Consider the following 20,894-nt stretch of genomic DNA (forward strand, 5'->3'; position numbering starts at 1 on the left):
ACCCTTGGAGGACTACCCTGCACCTCACTAACCAGGAAAGATCTCCCTTGGAGCAGAGGAGCTGATCTACACCATCTGTAGACACCACTCACAAAGTCTGGTACTCTGTCCCATTGACCATTGGACCTGCCAAGGGAGCAGAAAGTCAGGAGAAGGATGTTTGGAACTCAGGAGGTCAACCCCGCCACTTCACTGAAGTCCAGAGACACTGACCCCTTCCAGAGTCTCCCTGTATCCAGGATACTGGACACCTTGTAGCAAGCAAGGCTTGTTGGTGGTCTACTCTGGACTCCAACACCTCAAAAGCAGACCTAATATTGAAGGACGTCAGGATCCACAAAGCCAGCATCGTAAGTGCCACCACTTTCTCTGTATTTCTTCTTCACTAGGACATCGAGTAGGTCTCTGATCGCCACAACCCGACTCCTCAAAGCCCCCCTGTACCTGAGTGACGGTGCCAATGGGGTCCTCGGACCCACAAAAGCTGAGCCCAGCCCAGCCTTGGGTTTGGCCATACTGGTCCCCAAGTCGCCGCCTGCAGCCTCTTTCTGCAGGGACCAAGAATTGTGAGAGTCTTCAGAAGTGCGACCCTGCCAGACAACGCATCACTGCACATGAGCCCCACAGCCCGAATTTGAGTCAACCAACTGTGTTCCTGCGTGACTTAGACCCTCAAGGATTGGACCTCCCTGTGGGTTCTCCCGGACTGACCCCTTTAGTCCCTGCTTGCAGCCTCATTTCCACCGGACTGTTACCCATTGAAGTTGATGGGGCACCCAATGCTGAAATGCACCTCAGCACCTGGATGCCCCATTGCCACCCAAGGTGATCTGTTGGTGCTGCCTTGGACCTTGCAAATACTCATCTTATGTCCAGAAGAACAGTCCTGTAAGTTGTTGTTTATTGACCCAATGCATTATATGTTTATTCCCCATAGGATACTTCAAACACTGATAACTCGAAATGTTTTTAGCCAATTACAAAAAGTCCCTGGTGTTAAAATATATATAAAAATATGTGTTATTTCTCTAAATTGGTCTTGAGTTTCTTCTTGAGTATGTGTCCCATTTATTGACTCTGTGTGTGTTTTACAAATCCTTAACACTGCCGTCCGATAAGCCTAAACTGCTCTCCCACACTACCACAAAGGAGAGCAATTAGGGTTATTATTTTCACTCTCTGTCTACCAACAAGGGTCCTTTGTACTGTTTGCCTAGTGTGCTCCTATATTGGCACACTGCATAGATAGACAGCTTTCTACAGTTTTGGTGTATGACATTTAGACCTCTTTCACTTTGTATGACTTCACCATAGCAATCTCAACGTGATAGGACCATCTCATCTCCCATGATCCAAAGGACAATTTGACCTGGATATCCCTGCCTCGCAAATGAAGAGAACAAGTTATTCCTTGGCCCTTTAATTATGGTTTTGGTATTATGTGTAACAGGCCTTTGTAAAGCTGGTCACTACCCCTATGGAGAGATCAGGACTCTATAAAACTTGGATAGGTGTGTATGTATGGAGGTGTGCATATATATATATATATATATATATATATATATATATATGATAAATAAGTGCATGAGGTGGTCAATACCTCAGATACATTAAATAAAAAATTATGCCATTTGTCTGATGTGAAGTGGGATCCACAGGACCAAGGTTCTTCGAAGCACCTGATCTGCAGCTTAAGATGGATCCTAACCTGAGATATAGTCCATGAAGTTGGAGAAAAGGAGAACATTTTGCTTGCCAAGATAGACCCCAAAATAACCAAGCATTTGCAATGCAATGGGTCTCGCTTTTGCTCAAGTTAGAGCTATTAGCGTTAAATATTCCTAACAGAACTTTTCTTGCCACATAACTTGATAATGAAAAGTGAAACAGCTGACATAAGCAAGTCAATTCAAAGCGCCACAGCCACCATGAGCCTAAGCACAACAGTTAGTGGCTCGCTGCATGAATGTCTAGAAAGGATTGCGGCTGGGATGAAAGACAAACCAAAGCCGGAGGAGAGGCCATCACACGCTGTAACAGGAGGAAGCGTGATGTAGTGTGATGGCCATCAAAAAATGTTCACTAAGTGAAATCGCCTGGGAGGGAACTCAGCACATAAAGGAAGGACATTTCACAAAATGCATCAGTAAAAATGAAGCATTTAACTTAAGCACAACAAAGAATGAATAGCAAGAGTGGGCATGGTTGAAAGCCCACAGAGAGATTACAACAGGCTAGAGCACTTGCGCGCTCGACCCTAAAAACAGTACCTCAACCACAGCGTGATCAGCAGAAGGAAAGCATTCAGTACTTGATCCTTGCTCAAGCTGAAGGAAGAGAAAGTGAAGCCAACTCACGCTGGCCAAGGGAGCAAGTATGACAAGGAAACCAACCAATGGCAAACAATGGGTGGGCTGCAAGGCCCTTGTTGTACACAATATCTCTGGCAAGCAACAGCACAAGCAGTGCATGTATGGTCGCAAACAAGACCTAAATGCCCCCATAAGTAACTGTTTGCGAAGCCAGGGGCCATATCATTATGGTGTTTTTTTTTCTCTCTTTGCTGTGCCAGAGCAGAAGGGTTCTGTGCATATCTTTTTGGCATCTTCAGTGTATAAGTTAACTCAAAATATCTCTGAGTTAATGCGTGTTTTTCAAACAGCGCAGCTCGGAAAGGACAATTACTGCCTTGTGTTTCCGCGCTCTGCTGTGTCTGCGAAGCTTGCATTAACTCAGTCATTTTGAGTTTATGTACGCGCTCAAGTCCCTTAAAACTACTGCGCAGCCCCCTTCTGCACAGCCCAGTATAGAAGACATAACAATACAACACCAGGGGTGTTAATCTGTTGTGCACTGAGGGCTTGCAAAGATGTACAGTCTCCGTACAGATCCTATGACCCGGACCGCTACCTCCTCCAAAAATATGCAAATATGATTTAAGAAATGTGGAAAATGATAGAAGGAGCGCTAAGAAGTGTACAGTCAGGCTAAGAGTTAGCAGAGCAGCTCACCAACGTCAATGGTCAATTCCTACATTGTATCTTAAAACTTGGAAACATCAAGTATGCGTGCTTTGTCACTGTAATAAAAGTATTTGAGAATTAACCTTGCGGTTTTCAATTGTGTTACAAAAACATGCAGTTTGTGTTTTTGAAACTCACGCTGTACACATATTTCATATGTACAACATTTAACCTCCTAAGAGAACTGGGCAAAATAAATACAAAATACTTGTACTTAATTGGTTTGAAAAAATGTGCCCACCTGTTTAGTTGGCTGCTAATTTAAAACGCGAAAATTGTTGCAAGTGGAAAAAGGTTTGAAGTTCTGTGATTAACCAAAAATAATCCAGGAACTGTTTCAATTTTACAGCTGTGAAATGAAGATCGTTACACAATTCTGTTCCCTATCAATTAAAACATATCTGTAGACCAGGTGGGAATATGAAACTGGTAATGAATCTCACTTGGCTGGAAATGACTATGTTTTATTTCTATGAATGAGTCTGCAGCATGTTTACGTGATGCCACATGGCTAAGTGCGAAACTACATATTACAGAAAAAACTTTGATGGCTCAGCAAAATGTCATCGTTTTTTTTTGGTTGCATAGAACATTATAGTATTTCAAGTGCACACATGCTTTCCCATGGCTGTGCTTTTACCATAATTTCTGTGACGAGCATTATTATTATAGTCGGATGAAGATGTAAAGAGAGAGAGGTAACACTTCGAGTCATGCTCAATTATTTGAGTGGTCTTTCACTTTAATATGCAGTACACTATTCTGTGTTATAAGCAACTCTATAATTACTGTGGGATGCACTGGTGACATCATAAAACACAGAAAGGAATATTTAAGTTTTTTTAAATGGTTGCTATGAGCCTGTGGTGTTATTTCAACCTTGAAGATGTACATTTCCAGGATATTGTTATAGTTTATAATATTTAAAAAACATTTACAAGCAAATATGGGAAGAGCAGAGTGCTGCAATGGAAAATGAAGTATTTGTGAGGGGGACATGAACGCCTTTTGAGATAGAAATAAAATACCCTGCTGAGACCTACTACTTAAAATGACAATTCTAATCTGGATTCATGTTGTTTGCTTTCCTAAACAAAGCATTAAGGAGGAAAAAAAGAACTTTTTTTTTTTTTTTTACAGAGCCCTTCGCACAGGTTTTCCGTCATTTCTAAATTCATTAAAACAGAGATTGGTGCGTCTGCCTAATTTAAAGATGCCCATTTTACTGGCCTAGGACAGATGGAAGGGATTCTCCCGACCGGTTTTGATCTCATGACTTCCACAGTGCAAACGTCAGTGAGCATTCGCAAACGTATCTATCCTGGATGAATGTCTTAAACTTAGACAAATAGATAAAATTAATATCTCGCCCGGGATTAATGTCTCCCGACTCAAATATTTTTCACCTCTGAGTCGTTTCCATTTATTTGAATAATCTGAAGAGATTAGCAAGCATTTTTGCCTTGCATTCCAAAAAAGCTCTAATTAAGTTAGCAGAGCAGCCTGAGAAGATTTATGGCCTCAATAAGGAGATAAGCAATGATCTGTGTGTGATGTCATGAGTGCAGGCAGGGAGGGGCTCTGGAGAGAGAGAGAGACTCTCTGTAAAGCGATTCTTCAGGCATAAGGTGTTTGTTTAGTAAAATAAGCTTATTTTAGGAGCCATTTGTTTAGTAAAATAAGCTTTTTTGGGTCCCGGTACGAGGACAGTACTGGAATCAAGCCTAAACAAATGTCAGAGATATGGGAGGAATGGAATGTTGCAATAAAACACAGGCAGCTACCAGCCTAAAACACGTACAGTGTAAGGGGACCATCAAAGAAATGTAAACAAATAGTCTGCCACAGCAACAGATAAAGAAACCAAAGTGGAACAATACAGTAGTAGGTCACTGCTCTAAAACAGAAAAAGGAGGGGGAAAAGGCAGAACTGACCACTAGTGAGCAAGAATTTTTAAAGGCCACTGCAAACAACATATTAAATTGCTTTATCCCACAGTATAAGTATATTTAACTATACACCAGGTCGAACGACCATTGCTTGACCTAAAAAAGAGAAAATTAGAGCTTGCAATTTTGAGCTCAATTTCCCTGAGTCATAAAAAGGCACAGAATGTGATGTAGAATGTGGATATTTGTATTTATGTTTTGTGGGGGGTATTAAAACTATCTTAAGAAAGTACCTAGACGCTTGTACAAATATCATAGTTGATTTATGCCACAGAATATGCATTGCAGTGACTGGAAATTATGTAGATTCACTATTTAAAAATTTCCTTTTTTTAACAAAGTGAAGAATTGGAAAAGTGATTTTCAGATGATAAAATCTACAATGGCATTCCAGTGATGTTAAGGTCATTAACTTGAGACTCAATAAGAATTCAAAAACAAAGATTATAAGCAAAACATTTACAAGTAGTAACTTATCCCTGTTTACATTTCACTAAGTAATCGTATGCTTTACAGGCAATACAGCTGCTCATCAACATCGTGAAAATGCACCAGTTTAGGAGACTATAGACATTTAATACCTTACATAATGGGAAAGCGGTTTTATGCCTGTGCAAAATATATATTGTAGCAATGATAACAAATACAAATCAGTGAAATAAACATTAATTAAATGTTTGCCTACTAAGTATGAAGTCAATGACCATGACATTTCCTCAAAGAGCAGAATAATTTGAATCCGATCAGATCTGACAGTTTTCAAATGACATCCGCATTACAAAGAGCCTGTGATCAAGGGAAAAACATTTAGCTAAAAATTTAATATTTCTGTCTAAAACAAAAAAAAAATCACTGCACTAAATTGGCGGAACGAAACCTGGAACATGGTTTATTATGTTTTTTTTATAATGTTCATATCAGATTGAGAATTTTAGTGTGTGTGTGTATATATATATATATATATATATATATATATATATATATATATACACATATATAATAATATATATATATATAAGTTGTAACTAACGTAAATGAAACATGTTCTTGTGTTGTTCAGAAATTAAAGCTTGATTTGAAGAAAGTTGGTGTAACATTTAATATAGTAGAAACAAAGAGAGTGCGTTGGACAGATTATCCCAAAGAAAATGGGTACATGGTTTTGAAAAGCGGCATGGTGGCTATCTGTGAAATAAATACATTGTTGATGGTGTGAAATTGTTTAATTGTAACAAGAAAGAACAAAAGGGAGTTGACCGAAAGTAAATATAATGAAAACAAAAAAGAAGATACAATGGGTAAAGATAAGTTAAGAATTGCAGTGAGTGAGATACGCCACAATTGGAGGGATGAGAGTAGGGAGCAAAGCAAGTTTAGTAGAATACTCTTTAGGTTTGAATCAGGAACGTCTGTTGGTTAAAATGTATTATAAGGATATAGTTAAACTTTGACTTTGTTTCTTGTTACTTGATACAATTAGGATATGTTTGCTTCTGAAGGAAAGTGATTTCCATCAAAACCTGTAGAGAGCTGAAAATTCAATTAGAGACGTTTGCTATAGTTTAAATTATGAAAATGGATAAAATAATCAGGAGAATTTGATGCAATGGTTTGAATTCAGATTGGTGGATATGCATTGTTTACACTTGAAGTCTGCATCTTCACACGGAGAGAGAAAGCTGACCATTGTTTCAGTGAATTGCTAACCGTGGTTTGGATCATATTCAAGAAGCACCCTCTTTTCAAGGAATATATCTCATTGAATTGCTTTAAGTAATATAGTCATAACCATCGAGGTGGGGCTGCATGATCTGGGATTGGAAATGTAAAAAAAAAAAACATTTGTTTTGAAGTGTACAAAAGGGCAATGCCCCTTCTGGAACTGGTAGGTGTTCAGTTGGCTAGAAAGAGAATGATGCAAGTAAAGGAATACTACTGGTACTTCAATGTGCCATTTCTGAATGGCTGAGGGGCAATCAGGCGATGGGGCATGTGTTCCAGATGTCTGAATAGTCCTAGCAATTGTTTTTGGTCATCTTTTCTGCTCCCCTAGTTGTAGCCAGCTCTTACAGTATTCCACCAGTCCTTTAAATGAAGACTGTAATATCAAAGCTAGTGTTGGAATGAGATTCACACAAGTGCCTGCCTCTGAACGAACAACTGTAAATTGATTAGTGTACAAGCACTCTCTATTGTTTTTGTTTTTTTACAGAAAACACATGCTGATTTGTACCTGAAGCTTTACGATAAGGTGATGGATAGTGATGATTCAGGCCAATTTATCCTTCACAAGGGGAGACTTGAATGCTCTAAACATATGACTGCTAATCCGGTAAGAATAAATATAGCTTTAGTGTGTAACACTTTTCTTACATACTTTTAAAGGTTCTGAATGGGAGGTCATTGCATTTTTTTTTATTTTTATTTTTTACATCATTTTAGGCATGCATTAATTCTTCAAACAGAAACAAAGTATAATAAAATACAAACACAAGAAAAGTTAAGAAGAATCTAGGCTGACAAATACACAGAATGTAGCCTGAAGGGTCTTAGTCATGTCATGTTGGGGCTGGTTGTAATTCTCTCCTCCCAGTATGCCGATTGACAGTTCCCTCTGATCTGATAGTTGTCTTTTTGTATATTTGTCTAAGTGTTTTAGTGTATTGGAATTATACAAGTACAACAGTTCCAGATTGGTTGAGAAGTGTTCTTCCATTGTTGTAGTACCTGCATGTGGTCAATTAAGAATGCCAGGAAAGTAAAAATGCACTTTGTGGATGCATTAAGTCCTGTAGTTGTTAACATGCTATCTATTGAGTCATTATGGTACCTAATGGTAGAGATCCTGTTGAACAACTTCTCCCATATTAATTGTAAAGGAGGGCATGTTTCAAAGATATGCACTTGAAGGGCTTACACTGTACCCCATGTCAACGATTGACTGGGGTAACATAAAAATAAACAAATATTTTTAAAGTGTTGGATGCTATACTTAGCTGTTTGGGGTCACATGTATAAAGTGTTTATGTACAAACAACAGATTGTGATTTGATAACGTTACCATGTTAAACTTGTAAGTTTTCGATTTCCTTATTTTGATTCATTAAGAGTCGCAATTAAGAAATCTCAATCCCTAAATTGTGTACATCTGGCCGGTGGTCAAATGAGCTTTAAATGAACCAGTGAGAAGCAGCCTCGGATGTCCCAAACTTATAAACATTCATTAGGAAGTGATAAGATTCTAAGTAACCATTGAGAAGTAATGTTTGTGTAAAAAACATTTACAAACCGAGCTCACATGAGCTTAAGGTTGTGTGATGTGAAGTTGCTTGGTGTATGGGCTGCAAGTCTTGAAAATTAGTAAAGTACCAAGTAGTTTAAGCCTTCTGAATGTTAAGTAGAAGCTGATATGTAGATGCTGAAGCTCTGAATGACTAATGGTTTTTAGGACCAGTAGTTTAATTAGTGTAAAAAAAAATTAAATTAATTGAGAAGGTCTGGTCTTAAATTTGCAGAATAACGCTTTAGCTCATTTTTAACTTATCAGCACCTAGAAGTGTTTTATATTATCAAACTAATCCCCCCACCTACCCACAATGGTCTCTCAGAGGTTCTCAATAATACAATAACCTGAATGTCAGATTTTTCGGTTGGTTTATGGAAGAGATAGGTGTATATCAGGAACATACTTGGCTGCTTCTGCCCAGTATCTCACAATGACCAGATGTGTACACTATATATTTTTTTTGTAAATCCAGTATTGTCCTTAACCCTTTAGCTGCTTGCCTCTCCCCACCCCCTCCAAATGCTGGGCCCTTTCTTGGCTTTTTGGGGTAGGTAGTGCTTAGAGCTCTATAGCTTTTTTCCACATAAGGTGTCCACGCCAAATTTGCATCCTTTTTTTCCACGTCCTGGAAATTCTAAAGGTACCCGGGGTTTGTGGATTTCCCTGCAGGTGGCAGAGAAAATAGGCAAAATGTAGAAAATGTTCGAGTTTTATTTAGGGAAAATAGGGAAAAAGTACTTCAGATAAGTGTTGTTTTAAAAAAAAAAAATGTTATTGTTTATTATGATTTTCATAACAGATATAACCAAACACAACATGCACCATTAAGTCGGTTCAAGAAAAAGAGAACATAATGAAAATCATGTTCATGATAAGCCTCATAAAATGGTATCATATACATCATTTAGTCCAAAGGGAAAATGTAGGATACCTTCCCATTCTGCATCAAACAAGTGGCAGTCTCAAGAAAGGGCGGTGTAAGGAAATGCCTCCTTGGCATGGTTACCCCCTGACTTTTTACTTTGCTGATGCCAAGTTCTGATTTGAAAGTGTGCTGAGGCCTGCTAACCAGGCCCCAGCACCAGTGTTCTTTCCCTAAACTGTACCTTTGTCTCCACAATTGGCAGAACCCTGGCACCCAGGTAAGTCCCTTGTAACTGGTACCCCTGGTACCAAGGGCCCTGATGCCAGGGAAGGTCTCTAAGGGCTGCAGCATGTCTTATGCCACCCTGGGGACCCCTCACTCAGCACAGACACACTGCTTGCCAGCTTGTGTGTGCTGGTGGGGAGAAAATGACTAAGTCGACATGGCACTCCCCTCAGGGTGCCATGCCAACCTCACACTGCCTATGGCATAGATAAGTCACCGCTCTAGCAGGCCTTGCAGCCCTAAGGCAGGGTGCACTATATCACAGGTGAGGGCATAGGTGCATGAGCACTATGCCCCTACGGTGTCTAAGCAAAACTTTAGACATTGTAAGTGCAGGGTAGCCATAAAAGTATATGGTCTGGGAGTCTGTCATACACGAACTCCACAGCACCATAATGGCTACACTGAAAACTGTGAAGTTTGGTATCAAACTTCTCAGCACAATAAATGAACACTGATGCCAGTGTACATTTTATTGTGAAATACACCCAGAGGGCATCTTAGATATGCCCCCTGAAAACATACCCAACTTCCAGTGTGAGCTGACTAATTTTTGCCAGCCTGCCACACACCAGACGTGTTGCTGGCCACATGGGGAGAGTGCCTTTGTCACTCTGTGGCCAGGAACAAAGCCTGTACTTGGTGGAGGTGCTTCTCACCTCCCCCTGCAGGAACTGTAACACCTGGTGGTGAGCCTCAAAGGCTCACCCCCTTTGTTACAGCACCACAGGACATCCCAGCTAGTGGAGATGCCCGCCCCTCCGGCCACTGCCCCCACTTTTGGCGGCAAGGCCGGAGGAGATAATGAGAAAAACAAGGAGGAGTCACTTGCCAGTCAGGACAACCCCTAAGGTGTCCTGAGCTGAGGTGACTCTGACTTTTAGAAATCCTCCATCTTGCAGATGGAGGATTCCCCCAATAGGATTAGGGATGTGACCCCCTCCCCACCGGGAGGAGGCACAAAGAGGGTGTAGCCACCCTCAGTGCTAGTAGCCATTGGCTACTATCCCCCCCAGACCTAAACACACCCCAGAACCGAGGAAGATAGATTCCTGCAACCTGAAGACGAAGAAGGACTGCTGACCTGAAGCCCTGCAGAGAAGACGGAGACACCAACTGCTTTGGCCCCAGCCCTACTGGCCTGTTTCCCCATTTCAAGAAAAACTGCAACAGCGACGCATCCCCCAGGGTCCAGCGACCTTTGAAGCCTCAGAGGACTACCCAGCATCTAAGAGGACCAAGAAGCTCGAGGACAGCGGCCCTGTTCCACAAAGACTGCAACTTTGCAACAAAGAAGCAACTTTTAAAAACCACACGTTTCCCGCCGGAAGCGTGAGACTTTCCACTCTGCACCCAACGCCCCCGGCTCGAACTGCGGAAAACTAACTCTACAGGGAGGACTCCCTGGCGACTGCGAGCCCGTGAGTAGCCAGAGTTGACCCCCCCCCCTGAGCCCCCACAGCGACGCCTGCAGAGGGAATCCAGAGGCTCCCCCTGACCGTGACTGCCTGGTTCAACGAACCCGACGCCTGGTAAAGACACTGCACCCGCAACCCCCAGGACCTGAAGGAACCGAACTCCAGTGCAGGAGCGACCCCCAGGTGGCCCTCTTCACAGCCAAGGTGGTGGCTACCCCGAGGAGCCCCCGCTTTGCCTGCCTGCATCGCTGAAGAGACCCCTGGGTCTCCCATTGAATTCTATTGCAAACCCAACGCCTGTTTGCACTCTGCACCCGGCCGCCCCTGTGCCGCTGAGGGTGTATTGTTTGTAAATCTTGAACCTGTGGTTCTTAAAATAAACTAAGAAAATATATTTTTCTATATAAAAACCTATTGCCCTGGAATTGTTTTTGAGTGTGTGTTCCTCATTTATTGCCTGTGTGTGTACAACAAATGCTAAACACTGCCCTCTGATAAACCTACTGCTCGACCACACTACCACAAAATAGAGCATTAGAATTATCTCTTTTTGCCACTATCGTACCTCTAAGGGGAACCCTTGGACTCTGTGCACACTATTTCTAACTTTGAAATAGTACAGACAGAGCCAACCTCCTACATTGGTGGCAGCGGTGGGATACAAGACTTTGCATTTGCTGGACTACTCAGCCAATACCTGATCACATGACTAAATTCCAAAAATTGTCATTAGAAACTGATTTTTGAATTTTTAGATATTTTTCTAAATTTTTAAAAGTCCTGCTAGGGCCTTGTGTTAGTCCTTGTTAGCATTTCGTTTTAGAGTTTAAAAGTTTTGTAAAAGTTTGAAATAAGTTCTAGAGATAGTTTTAGATTCTTAAAAAGTATTCCAACTTTTAGAGACATAATGTCTGTTGCAGAAGAGATGGTGGTGGAGCTCAACCTCACCCCTTACCTGCATCTTAGGATGTCAGAGTTAAGGTCTCTGCCAAAAGCTCCTGGAGCTGTACTTTGGTAGGGTTTGAACCAGTTTTTATCTTTTTGATTTTGCAGAGTTTTCTAAAAACAACCCCTCTGATGATGTCCTCACAGAGGGGGGTACTAGTGATGTGGAGGAATTCCCACCTCCAACCCTGACTCCAGAAGTGATAGTGAGAGATGTTGCTTCTCTCACAGGAGAGTCCAACAGCTCTGGAAGCATTGAGAGCAGTCTCAAATGAAGAGGACCTCCTGTTTGCCAGGATGGCCAAGATTGGCTTTGGAGAGACAGCTCCTAGCCATAGAAAGGGAAAGACAAGAGATGGGCTTAGCTCCCATCAATGGTGGCAGCAACTTAAATAGGGTCAGATATACTCCTGACATGCTAAAAATCCCCAAAGGGATTGTAACTAAATAAAATGACATCACCAAATGGTTCACAGCTTTTGAGAGGGCTTGTGCAACCAGAAAAGTAAACAGATCTCACTGGGGTGCTCTCCTTTGGGAAATGTTCACTGGAAAGTGTAGGGATAGACTCCTCACACTCTCTGGAAAAGATGCAGAATCCTATGACCTCATGAAGGCTTCTCTGATTGAGGGCTTTGGATTCTCAACTGAGGAGTACAGGATTAGGTTCAGGGGGGCTCAGATATCCTCGAGCCAGACCTGGGTTGATTTTGTTGACTTCTCAGTCAAAGCACTGGATGGTTGGATTAATGGCAGTGGTGTAAATGATTATGATGGGCTTTACATGCTGTTTATGAAAGGACACCTTTTAAGTAATTGTTTCAATGATAAACTGCATCAGCATCTGGTAGACCTAGGTCCAATTTTTCCCCAAGAATTGGGGAAAAAAGGCAGACCATTGGGTCAAGACTAGGGTGACCAAGACTTCCACATGGGGTGACCAAAAGAAAGGGGTCACAAAGACTCCCCAGGGGAAGAGTGTTGAGACATCCAAGGGTAAAAGTAAAGAGTCTTCTACAGGGCCCCAAAAACCTGCTCAGGAGGGAGGGTCCAAAGCCTCTTCACAATCCAATTTTGGGTACAAGGGTAAAAACCCAAAAAGGCCTGGTGTCGTAGCTGTAATCAGCAGGGACACCAAACTGGGGATAAGGCCTGTACCAAGAAAGGTTCCACTTCAACGTCTACTCCAGTTAACACTGGAATAGCCAGTCTCCAGGTGGGATCAACAGTGTGCCCAGAGCAAATCAGGGATCACACTGAAGCTACATTAGTTTCTGAGGGTGGGGTGGATTTAGTCACACTGGCTGCCTGGCCCTCTAATATGCAAAAATACAGGCAGCAACTCTTAATTAATGGGACTAGTGTAGAAGGCCTGAGGGATACAGGTGCCAGTGTCACAATGGTGACAGACAAACTGGTTTCCCCAGGACAATACCTGACTGGACAAACTTATCCAGTCACCAACGCTGACAATCAGACTAAAGTACATCCCATGGCTATGGTAACTTTAGAATGGGGAGGGGTCACGGGCCTGAAACAGGTGGTAGTCTCCTCTGCTATCCCAGTAGACTGTTTGCTTGGAAATGATCTGGAGTCATCAGCATGGGCTGAGGTAGAACTCAAAACCCATGGAGCCATGATGGTTATCCCTGAACTGGTGTGTGTCAAGACAAGGGCACAGTGCAAGGCTCAGGGTGAAAAAGTGGTGTTGGAGCCTGGAATAATGGCCCAACCCTCCAAGAGAAAATGAAAGAAGACTGGGGAACCAGCTTCAATACAACAAAAGAAAAAGAACCTCTCTTCCCAGGAAGAAGTTCTGCCCTCTGAGGGAACTGAGCCCATGAGTTGGAACCTTATCAGGTTGAACTCTTAGGCCCAGGGGGACCCACAAGGGAACAGTTGTGTAAGGGGCAAGAAACCTGTCCCTCTCTTGAAGGCCTTAGGCAGCAAACTGCTGAAGAGACAAAGGAAAAATCACTGGAACACATAGGGTCTATTGGGAAGATGGACTCCTCTACACTGAGGCAAGAGATCCCAAACCTGGTGCCACTTGGAGAGTGGTAGTGCCTCAGGAGTTTAGGAAGTTCATTCTGACCTTAGCCCATGATATTCCACTTGGTGGGCATTTGGGACAAACCAAGACTTGGGAGAGATTAGTCAACCATTTCTATTGGCGCAACATGTCCCAGAAAGTAAAGGAGTTTTGTGTCTCCTGTGCCACCTGTCAAGCCAGTGGTAAGACAGGTAGCCACCCAAAGGCCCCCCTCATTCCACTGCCAGTGGTGGGGGTCCCCTTTGAAAGAGTGGGTGTGGACATAGTGGGTCCACTTGAACCTCCCACAGCCTCAGGGAACCAGTATATCCTAGTGGTAGTGAATCATGCCACTTGGTACCCTGAAGCAATTCCCCTTAGGTCCACTACTGCCCCTGCAGTAGCCAAAGCACTCATTGGTATCTTTATCAGAGTGGGATTTCCTAAGGAGGTGGCGTCTGACAGAGGTACCAACTTCATATCAGCATACCTGAAACACATGTGGCATGAGTGTGGGGTGACTTACAAATTCACCACACCCTACCATCCACAAACCAATGGTCTTGTAGAAAGATTTAACAAGACATTGAAGGGCATGATCATGGGGCTCCCTGAAAAGCTCAAAAGGAGATGGGATGTCCTCTTGCCATATCTGCTTTTCGCCTACAGAGAGGTGGCTCAGAAGGGAGTAGGGGTTTCCCCCTTTGAACTTCTGTTTGGCCATCCTGTAAGGGGACCACTAGCTCTTGTTAAAGAAGGCTGGGAGAGACCTCTCCATGAGCCTAAGCAAGATATAGTGGACTATGTACTAGGCCTACGTTCCAGGATGGCAGAGTACATGGAAAAGGCAAGTAAAAACCTTGAGGCCAGCCAACAACTCCAGAAGATGTGGTATGACCAAAATGCTGCTATGGTTGAGTTTCAGCCAGGGCAGAAAGTGTGGGTTCTGGAGCCTGTGGCTCCCAGGGCACTTCGGGACAGATGGAGTGGCCCTTACCCAGTGCTAGAGAGAGAGAGTCAGGTCACCTACCTGGTAGACCTAGGCACTAGCAGGACCCCGAAAAAGGGTGATCCATGTGAACCGCCTCAAACTCTTTCATGACAGGGCAGATGTAAACATGTTAATAGTTACAGATGATGACCAGGAAGCTGAGAGTGAACCTCTCCCTGATCTCCTCTCCACTGACCCTAAAGATGGCTCAGTAGATGGAGTGATATATTCAGACACCCTCTCTGGCCAACAGCAAGCTGACTGTAGGAAAGTCTTAAAACAGTTTGCTGAGCTCTTTTCCCTAACCCCTGGTCAGACACACCTGTGTACCTATGATGTGGACACAGAAGACTGTATGCCTGTCATAAACTACATTTTCAGTCCGTCTGACCAAGTTAAGGAAAGCATCAAAGTGGAAGTCCACAAGATGCTGGAATTGGGAGTCATTGAGCACTCTGACAGCCCCTGGGCTAGCCCAGTGGACTTAATTCTGTCACCAAGACAGATGCCCATCCCATTCCAAGGGCAGATTAATTAATTGATAAATTGGGTGCTGCCAGATACTTCAGTACCTTTGACTTGACAGCAGGGTACTGGCAAATCAAAATGGCACCAGGAGCAAAAGAAAAGACAGCATTCTCCACACCTGATGGGCATTATCAGTTTACTGTAATGCCGTTTGGCTTAAAGAATGCCCCTGCCACCTTCCAAAGGTTGGTGAATCAAGTCCTGGCTGGCTTGGAGTCCTTTAGTGCAGCTTATCTTGACGATATTGCTGTCTTTAGCTCCAGCTGGCAGGATAACCTGGTCCACCTGAAGAAGGTTTTGCAGGCCCTGCAAGCAGCAGGCCTCTCTATCAAGGCATCAAAATGTCAGATAGGGCAGGGAACCGTGGTTTACTTGGGACACCTTGTATGTGGAGGCCAAGTTCAGCCACTTCAACCCAAGATCCAGACTATTTTGGACTGGGTAGCTGCAAAAAGCCAGACTCAAGTCAGGGCATTCCTTGGCTTGACTGGCTACTACAGGAGGTTTGTGAAGGGATATGGATCAATAGTGGCACCCCTCACAGAACTTACCTCCAAGAAAATGCCTAAGAAGGTAAACTGGACTATAGAATGCCAACAGGCCTTTGACACCCTGAAACAAGCTATGTGCACAGCACCAGTTCTAAAAGCTCCAGATTACTCCAAGCTGTTCATTTTGCAGACTGATGCCTCTGAACATGGGATAGGGGCAGTTTTGTCCCAAACAAATGATGATGGCCTTGACCAGCCTGTTGCTTTCATTAGCAGGAGGTTACTCCCCAGGGAGCAGCGTTGGAGTGCTATTGCGAGGGAGGCCTTTGCTGTGGTTTGGTCCCTGAAGAAGCTGAGACCATACCTCTTTGGTACTCACTTTGTGGTTCAAACTGACCAGACCTCTCAGATGGCTAATGCAAATGAAAGGTGAAAATCCAAAACTGTTGAGGTGGTCCATCTACCTACAGGGAATGGACTTTATAGTGGAACACAGGCCTGGGACTGCCCATGCCATTGCAGATGGCCTTTCCAGGTTTTTCCACTTAGAAAATGAAGACTTTCTTGGGAAAGGTTAGTCTCATCCTCTTTCGTTTGGGGGGGGGGGGGGTGTTGTGTAAGGAAATGCTTCCTTGGCATTGTTACCCCTGACTTTTTGCCTTTGCTGATGCCAAGTTATAATTTGAAAGTGTGCTGAGGCCTGCTAACCAGGCCCCAGCATCAGTGTTCTTTCCCTAAACTGTATCTTTGTCTCCACAATTGGCACAACCCTGGCACCCAGATAAGTCCCTTGTAAAAGGTACCAGTGCTACCAAGGGCCCTGTGACCAGGGAAGGTCCCTAAGGGCTGCAGCATGTGTTGTGCCACCCTAAAGGACCCCTCCCCTAACACATGCACACTGCCATTGCAGATTATGCGTGTCAGTGGGGAGAAAAAGGCAAAGTCGACATGGCACCCCCCACACAAAATACTGCCTGTGGCATATGTAAGTCACCCCTCTAGCAGGCCTTAAAGCCCTAAGGCAGGGTGCACTATACCACAGGTGAGGGCATGGCTGCATGAGCAATATGCCTCTACAGTGTCAAGTCCATTCTTCGACATTGTAAGTACAGTGTGGCCATATTAAGTATATAGTCTGAGAGTTTGTCAAAACGAACTCCACAGCTCCATAATTGCTCAACTGAATACTGGGAAGTTTGGTATTGAACTTCTCAGAATAATAAACCCACACTGATGCCAGTGTTGGATTTATTACAAAATGGACACAGAGAAGATGCCCCCTGTATTTTACCCAATCCTTCAGTGCAGGACTGACTGATCTGTGCCAGCCTGCCACTGAGACAAGTTTCTGACCCCTTGGGGTGAGAGCCTTTGCGCTCTGAGGCCAGAAACAAAGCATGCACTGGGTGGAGGTGCTTCATACCTCCCCTGTACAGGAACTGTAACACCTAGCAGTGAGCCTCAAAGGCTCAGGCTTTGTGTTACAATGCCCAAGGGCACTCCAGCTAGTGGAGATGTCCGCCCCTGGACACAGTCCCCACTTTTGGCAGCAAGTGAGAGGAGATAATGAGAAAAACAAGGAGGAGTCACCTACCAGTCAGGACAAGGTGCCCTTTGATGAGGTGACCCCTGCCTTTAGAAATCCTCCATCTTGTGTTTGGAGGATTCACCCAGTAGGAAAAGGGATCTGCCCCCCTCCCCTCATGGAGGAGGCACAAAGAGAGGGTGTAGCCGCTCTCAAGAACAGTAGCCATTGGATGCGATGTGCTGGGGAGGAAGCAGATACCCCGTTGCAGAGAGTGGCTTGGTGATGCTGCGTATTGCACAACTAATGGTCTACTGGGAACTGCTGCCTTCAAATTCTTAGCCTGAGACATATGGGCCCCCTTGCGATCTTACCTCGTGCTCGACCATGAGGAGAAACTGGCCAACTGACCCATGGTATCTGAGATGAGGCAGGTGGCGATTTCCTCTGGAGAAATGTGATGTAGCTAACCCCTTTGAGGGAGAGAGGCAGTGATTATGCAGACCCCCTCTCCCTTCCCAACCCCCCTCTTGTTTCCTGTCTGTTTTTTGTTCGTTTTTGAGAGTGAGACGTTGATCACCATAGTCTATGGCACATGATACTGCGCTGACACATCTAAATATTAGCAGTGTTACTCTCACCGCCTGTAGGAAGTTGGCTCTGTATGTACTATTTCAAAGTAAGAAATAGTGTGCACAGAGTCCAAGGGTTCCCCTTAGAGGTAAGATAGTGGCAAAAAGAGATAATTCTAATGCTCTATTTTGTGGTAGTGTGGTCGAGCAGTAGGCTTATCGGAGGGTAGGTAGTGTTAAGCATTTGTTGTACACACACAGGCAATAAATGAGGCACACACACTCAAAGACAATTCCAGGCCAATAGGTTTTTATATAGAAAAATATATTTTCTTAGTCTATTTTAAGAACCACAGGTTCAAGATTTACAAACAATACTTTAAATGGAAGGTATTTCACTTAGATATCTTAGGAACTTTGAATCATCACAATAGCATGTACATTTTTGGCAAAAATGGCAATAAGCTATTTTAAAAATGGACACAGTGCAAAAATCAACAGTTCCTGGGGGAGGTAAGTATTTGTTAGTTTCATAGGTAAGTAAAGCACTTACAGGGTTCAAAGTTGGGTCCAAGGTAGCCCACCGTTGGGGGTTTAAGGCAACCCTAAAGTTACCACGCCAGCAGCTCAGGGCCGGTCAGGTGCAGAGGTCAAAGTGGTGCCAAAAACACACAGGCTTCAATGGAAATAGGGGTGCCCCGGTTCCAGTCTGCCAGCAGGTAAGTACCCGCGACTTCGGAGGGCAGACCAGGGGGGTTTTGTAGGGCACCGGGGGGGACACAAGTAGGCACAGAAAGTACACCCTCAGCGGCACAGGTGGGCTGACTAGTTTTACCATCCTGCCACACACCAGACATGTTGCTGGCCACATGGGGAGAGTGCCTTTGTCACTCTGTGGCCAGGAACAAAGCCTGTACTGGGTGGAGGTGCTTCTCACCTCCCCCTGCAGTCGTCAGAACTAGAGGTATAGGAACTTGGGCAGCACTACCATCTTAGCTATTGCTACACGACCCGTCAGCAAAAGTGGCAGCGAACGCCAGATCGCCACCTTGTCTTCGAGCCACATAATGGCTTTGCCGTAATTGGCTGACCACAATTCATCCGCCTCACTGCTAAGCCATATACCCAGATATTTCACCGGCCCCTCAGCCCATCCGAGAGGGTATCTAGAAGGACATCGCTTTGTTGCAGTCGACAGGGGGAGCACCACCGACTTCAACCAGTTGATCATGTACCCGGAGACTTGACCAAAGTGCACTATCTCGTCTATCAGCATATCAAGATGGAGGTATGGGTCACGAACATAGAGCGCAACATCATCTGCATACATAGAGACAAGTATTGGTCGTTGTCTGAACCCCAAACCTCTACGATGATGGTGCTGCCTCAAGAGCGCCGCCAGCAGCTCTATCGCCACTGCAAGTAGCAGTGACGAGAAGGGGCAACATTGCCGAGTGCCCCTATCTATCGGGAAATGGTGTGTCCCCATCCTGTTAATTCTCAGTCGAGCAAGCGGAGCCGTATATAACAAATGAATCAACCGCCAACAGGCTAAACATGTATGACCAAGCCAGAGACTCAAATGCCTTAGTGGCATCAACGAACACCGCTGCTGCGTGCTCATCTGGCTCAATCATGCTAGATATCGCGAAAAAGGTTTGGAGGTTATACAAGGTGGCGCGTCCAGGCACAAAACCTGACTGATCCGGCAACACCAAAGAAGGAAGCAGGGGTTGCAACCCAGTTGCGATAAGTTTCGCTAAGATTTTATTGTCTATGTTTATTAGTGATAAAGGTCTATATGAATCGCAACAGCACGGGTCCTTCCCTGGCTTCATGATTATCACTATGAGGGCCTCCCGCAGCGAAGGGGGGAGCATACCTCCCTCAAGCCCCTCCGCATAGACCTCTAGATGGTGCGACACAAGTAGGTCCGCGTACTTCTTATAAAAGGTGCCGGCAGACCATCCAACCCCGGGGCCTTATCTGCCGGTAGACTGCTTATGGCCTGTATGACATCTTCTACTGAAAAGGGAACATCCAGGTACTGTCTGTGAGAATTTTCCAGTCAGAGGAGACTGATGTCCTCAAAGTACTCTGCGAATGCCGGAGAGCGCGTCTCTGTCCCTTCGGCATATAGATCAATGTAGTGAAGACCCGCTTAACCTCCTCCGTGCCAGTATGCCTTATGCCAGCTGAATCAAGTAGTTTCCTGCCCATGGTAAGCGAAGCGTAGCAGGCAGTTTTTTGCCAGCTCGCTCACCCTCTCCATATCTCTGTGCCTTGCCTTCCCTGCCCAGAAAACAGATCTCACAATGGGCCGCCTCCTCATATTGTCATTTTCTCCCTCATCTCGGCAAGGAGCTCTCCTGATTTATTCACAGCCAGTCGTTTCTCCAGCGCTGCCAGGTGCCTCCAGCTCCGCCAAGTCGCGACGGAGCGCTCTCAGAACCCCATGCTGCTTGGCAATACAAATCCCACGAATCACCACTTTAAATGCCTCCCACAAGGTACCCAACGAAGCAACCGAGCCCTGATTGGCCGCAAAATAGTCCACTATAGCAGTACAAATCTCCTCTCTAAAGGCCTGATCTCGTAGCTCTCCACAGCGTAGTCTCCACAAGAAACCACAACAAGGGCCCCCCGGGATCGCAACTCCAGCAGGACCGGGGAGTGGTCCAACAAGGTGCGCGGCATATGTTGAACAGACTCAGTCCAAAGCTCTACATCTCTGGAACTGAGCCATCTGTCAATGCGGGACCAGCTATTGTGTACATAATTAAGGCATGTTCCCTCCCTATCCATACCATGTTTGGCCCTCCATAAATCCACCAAGGCCCCCTCTGCCATAATTGAGGACAAAGCCCTTGCGGCTGCCACATGTTGCAGCTTAGCCCGCTCTCCCGATCTGCCTCATTAAAATCTCCCCCCCAGAGCAGAGAACTCCAGGTCATCAACATTGGGGCCGTAGACTGACACCAAA

General features: G+C 44.5%; 1 protein-coding gene across 3 annotated transcripts in view; it reads left to right on the top strand.

Moving 5' to 3' along the window:
• The window catches only part of LOC138259329 (transmembrane protein 87A-like), a 425,924-nt gene that overhangs the window by 34,952 nt on the left and 370,078 nt on the right, over positions 1 to 20,894 (top strand). For all 3 annotated transcript variants that reach the window (XM_069206965.1, XM_069206966.1, XM_069206967.1), the window contains one exon: positions 7,186 to 7,305. In XM_069206965.1, the coding sequence (XP_069063066.1) occupies positions 7,186 to 7,305 (120 nt within the window). The remainder of the gene's footprint in view (positions 1 to 7,185; positions 7,306 to 20,894) is intronic.

This window comes from Pleurodeles waltl, chromosome 9, assembly GCF_031143425.1.
Source record: "Pleurodeles waltl isolate 20211129_DDA chromosome 9, aPleWal1.hap1.20221129, whole genome shotgun sequence".
Taxonomy (NCBI): domain Eukaryota; kingdom Metazoa; phylum Chordata; class Amphibia; order Caudata; family Salamandridae; genus Pleurodeles; species Pleurodeles waltl.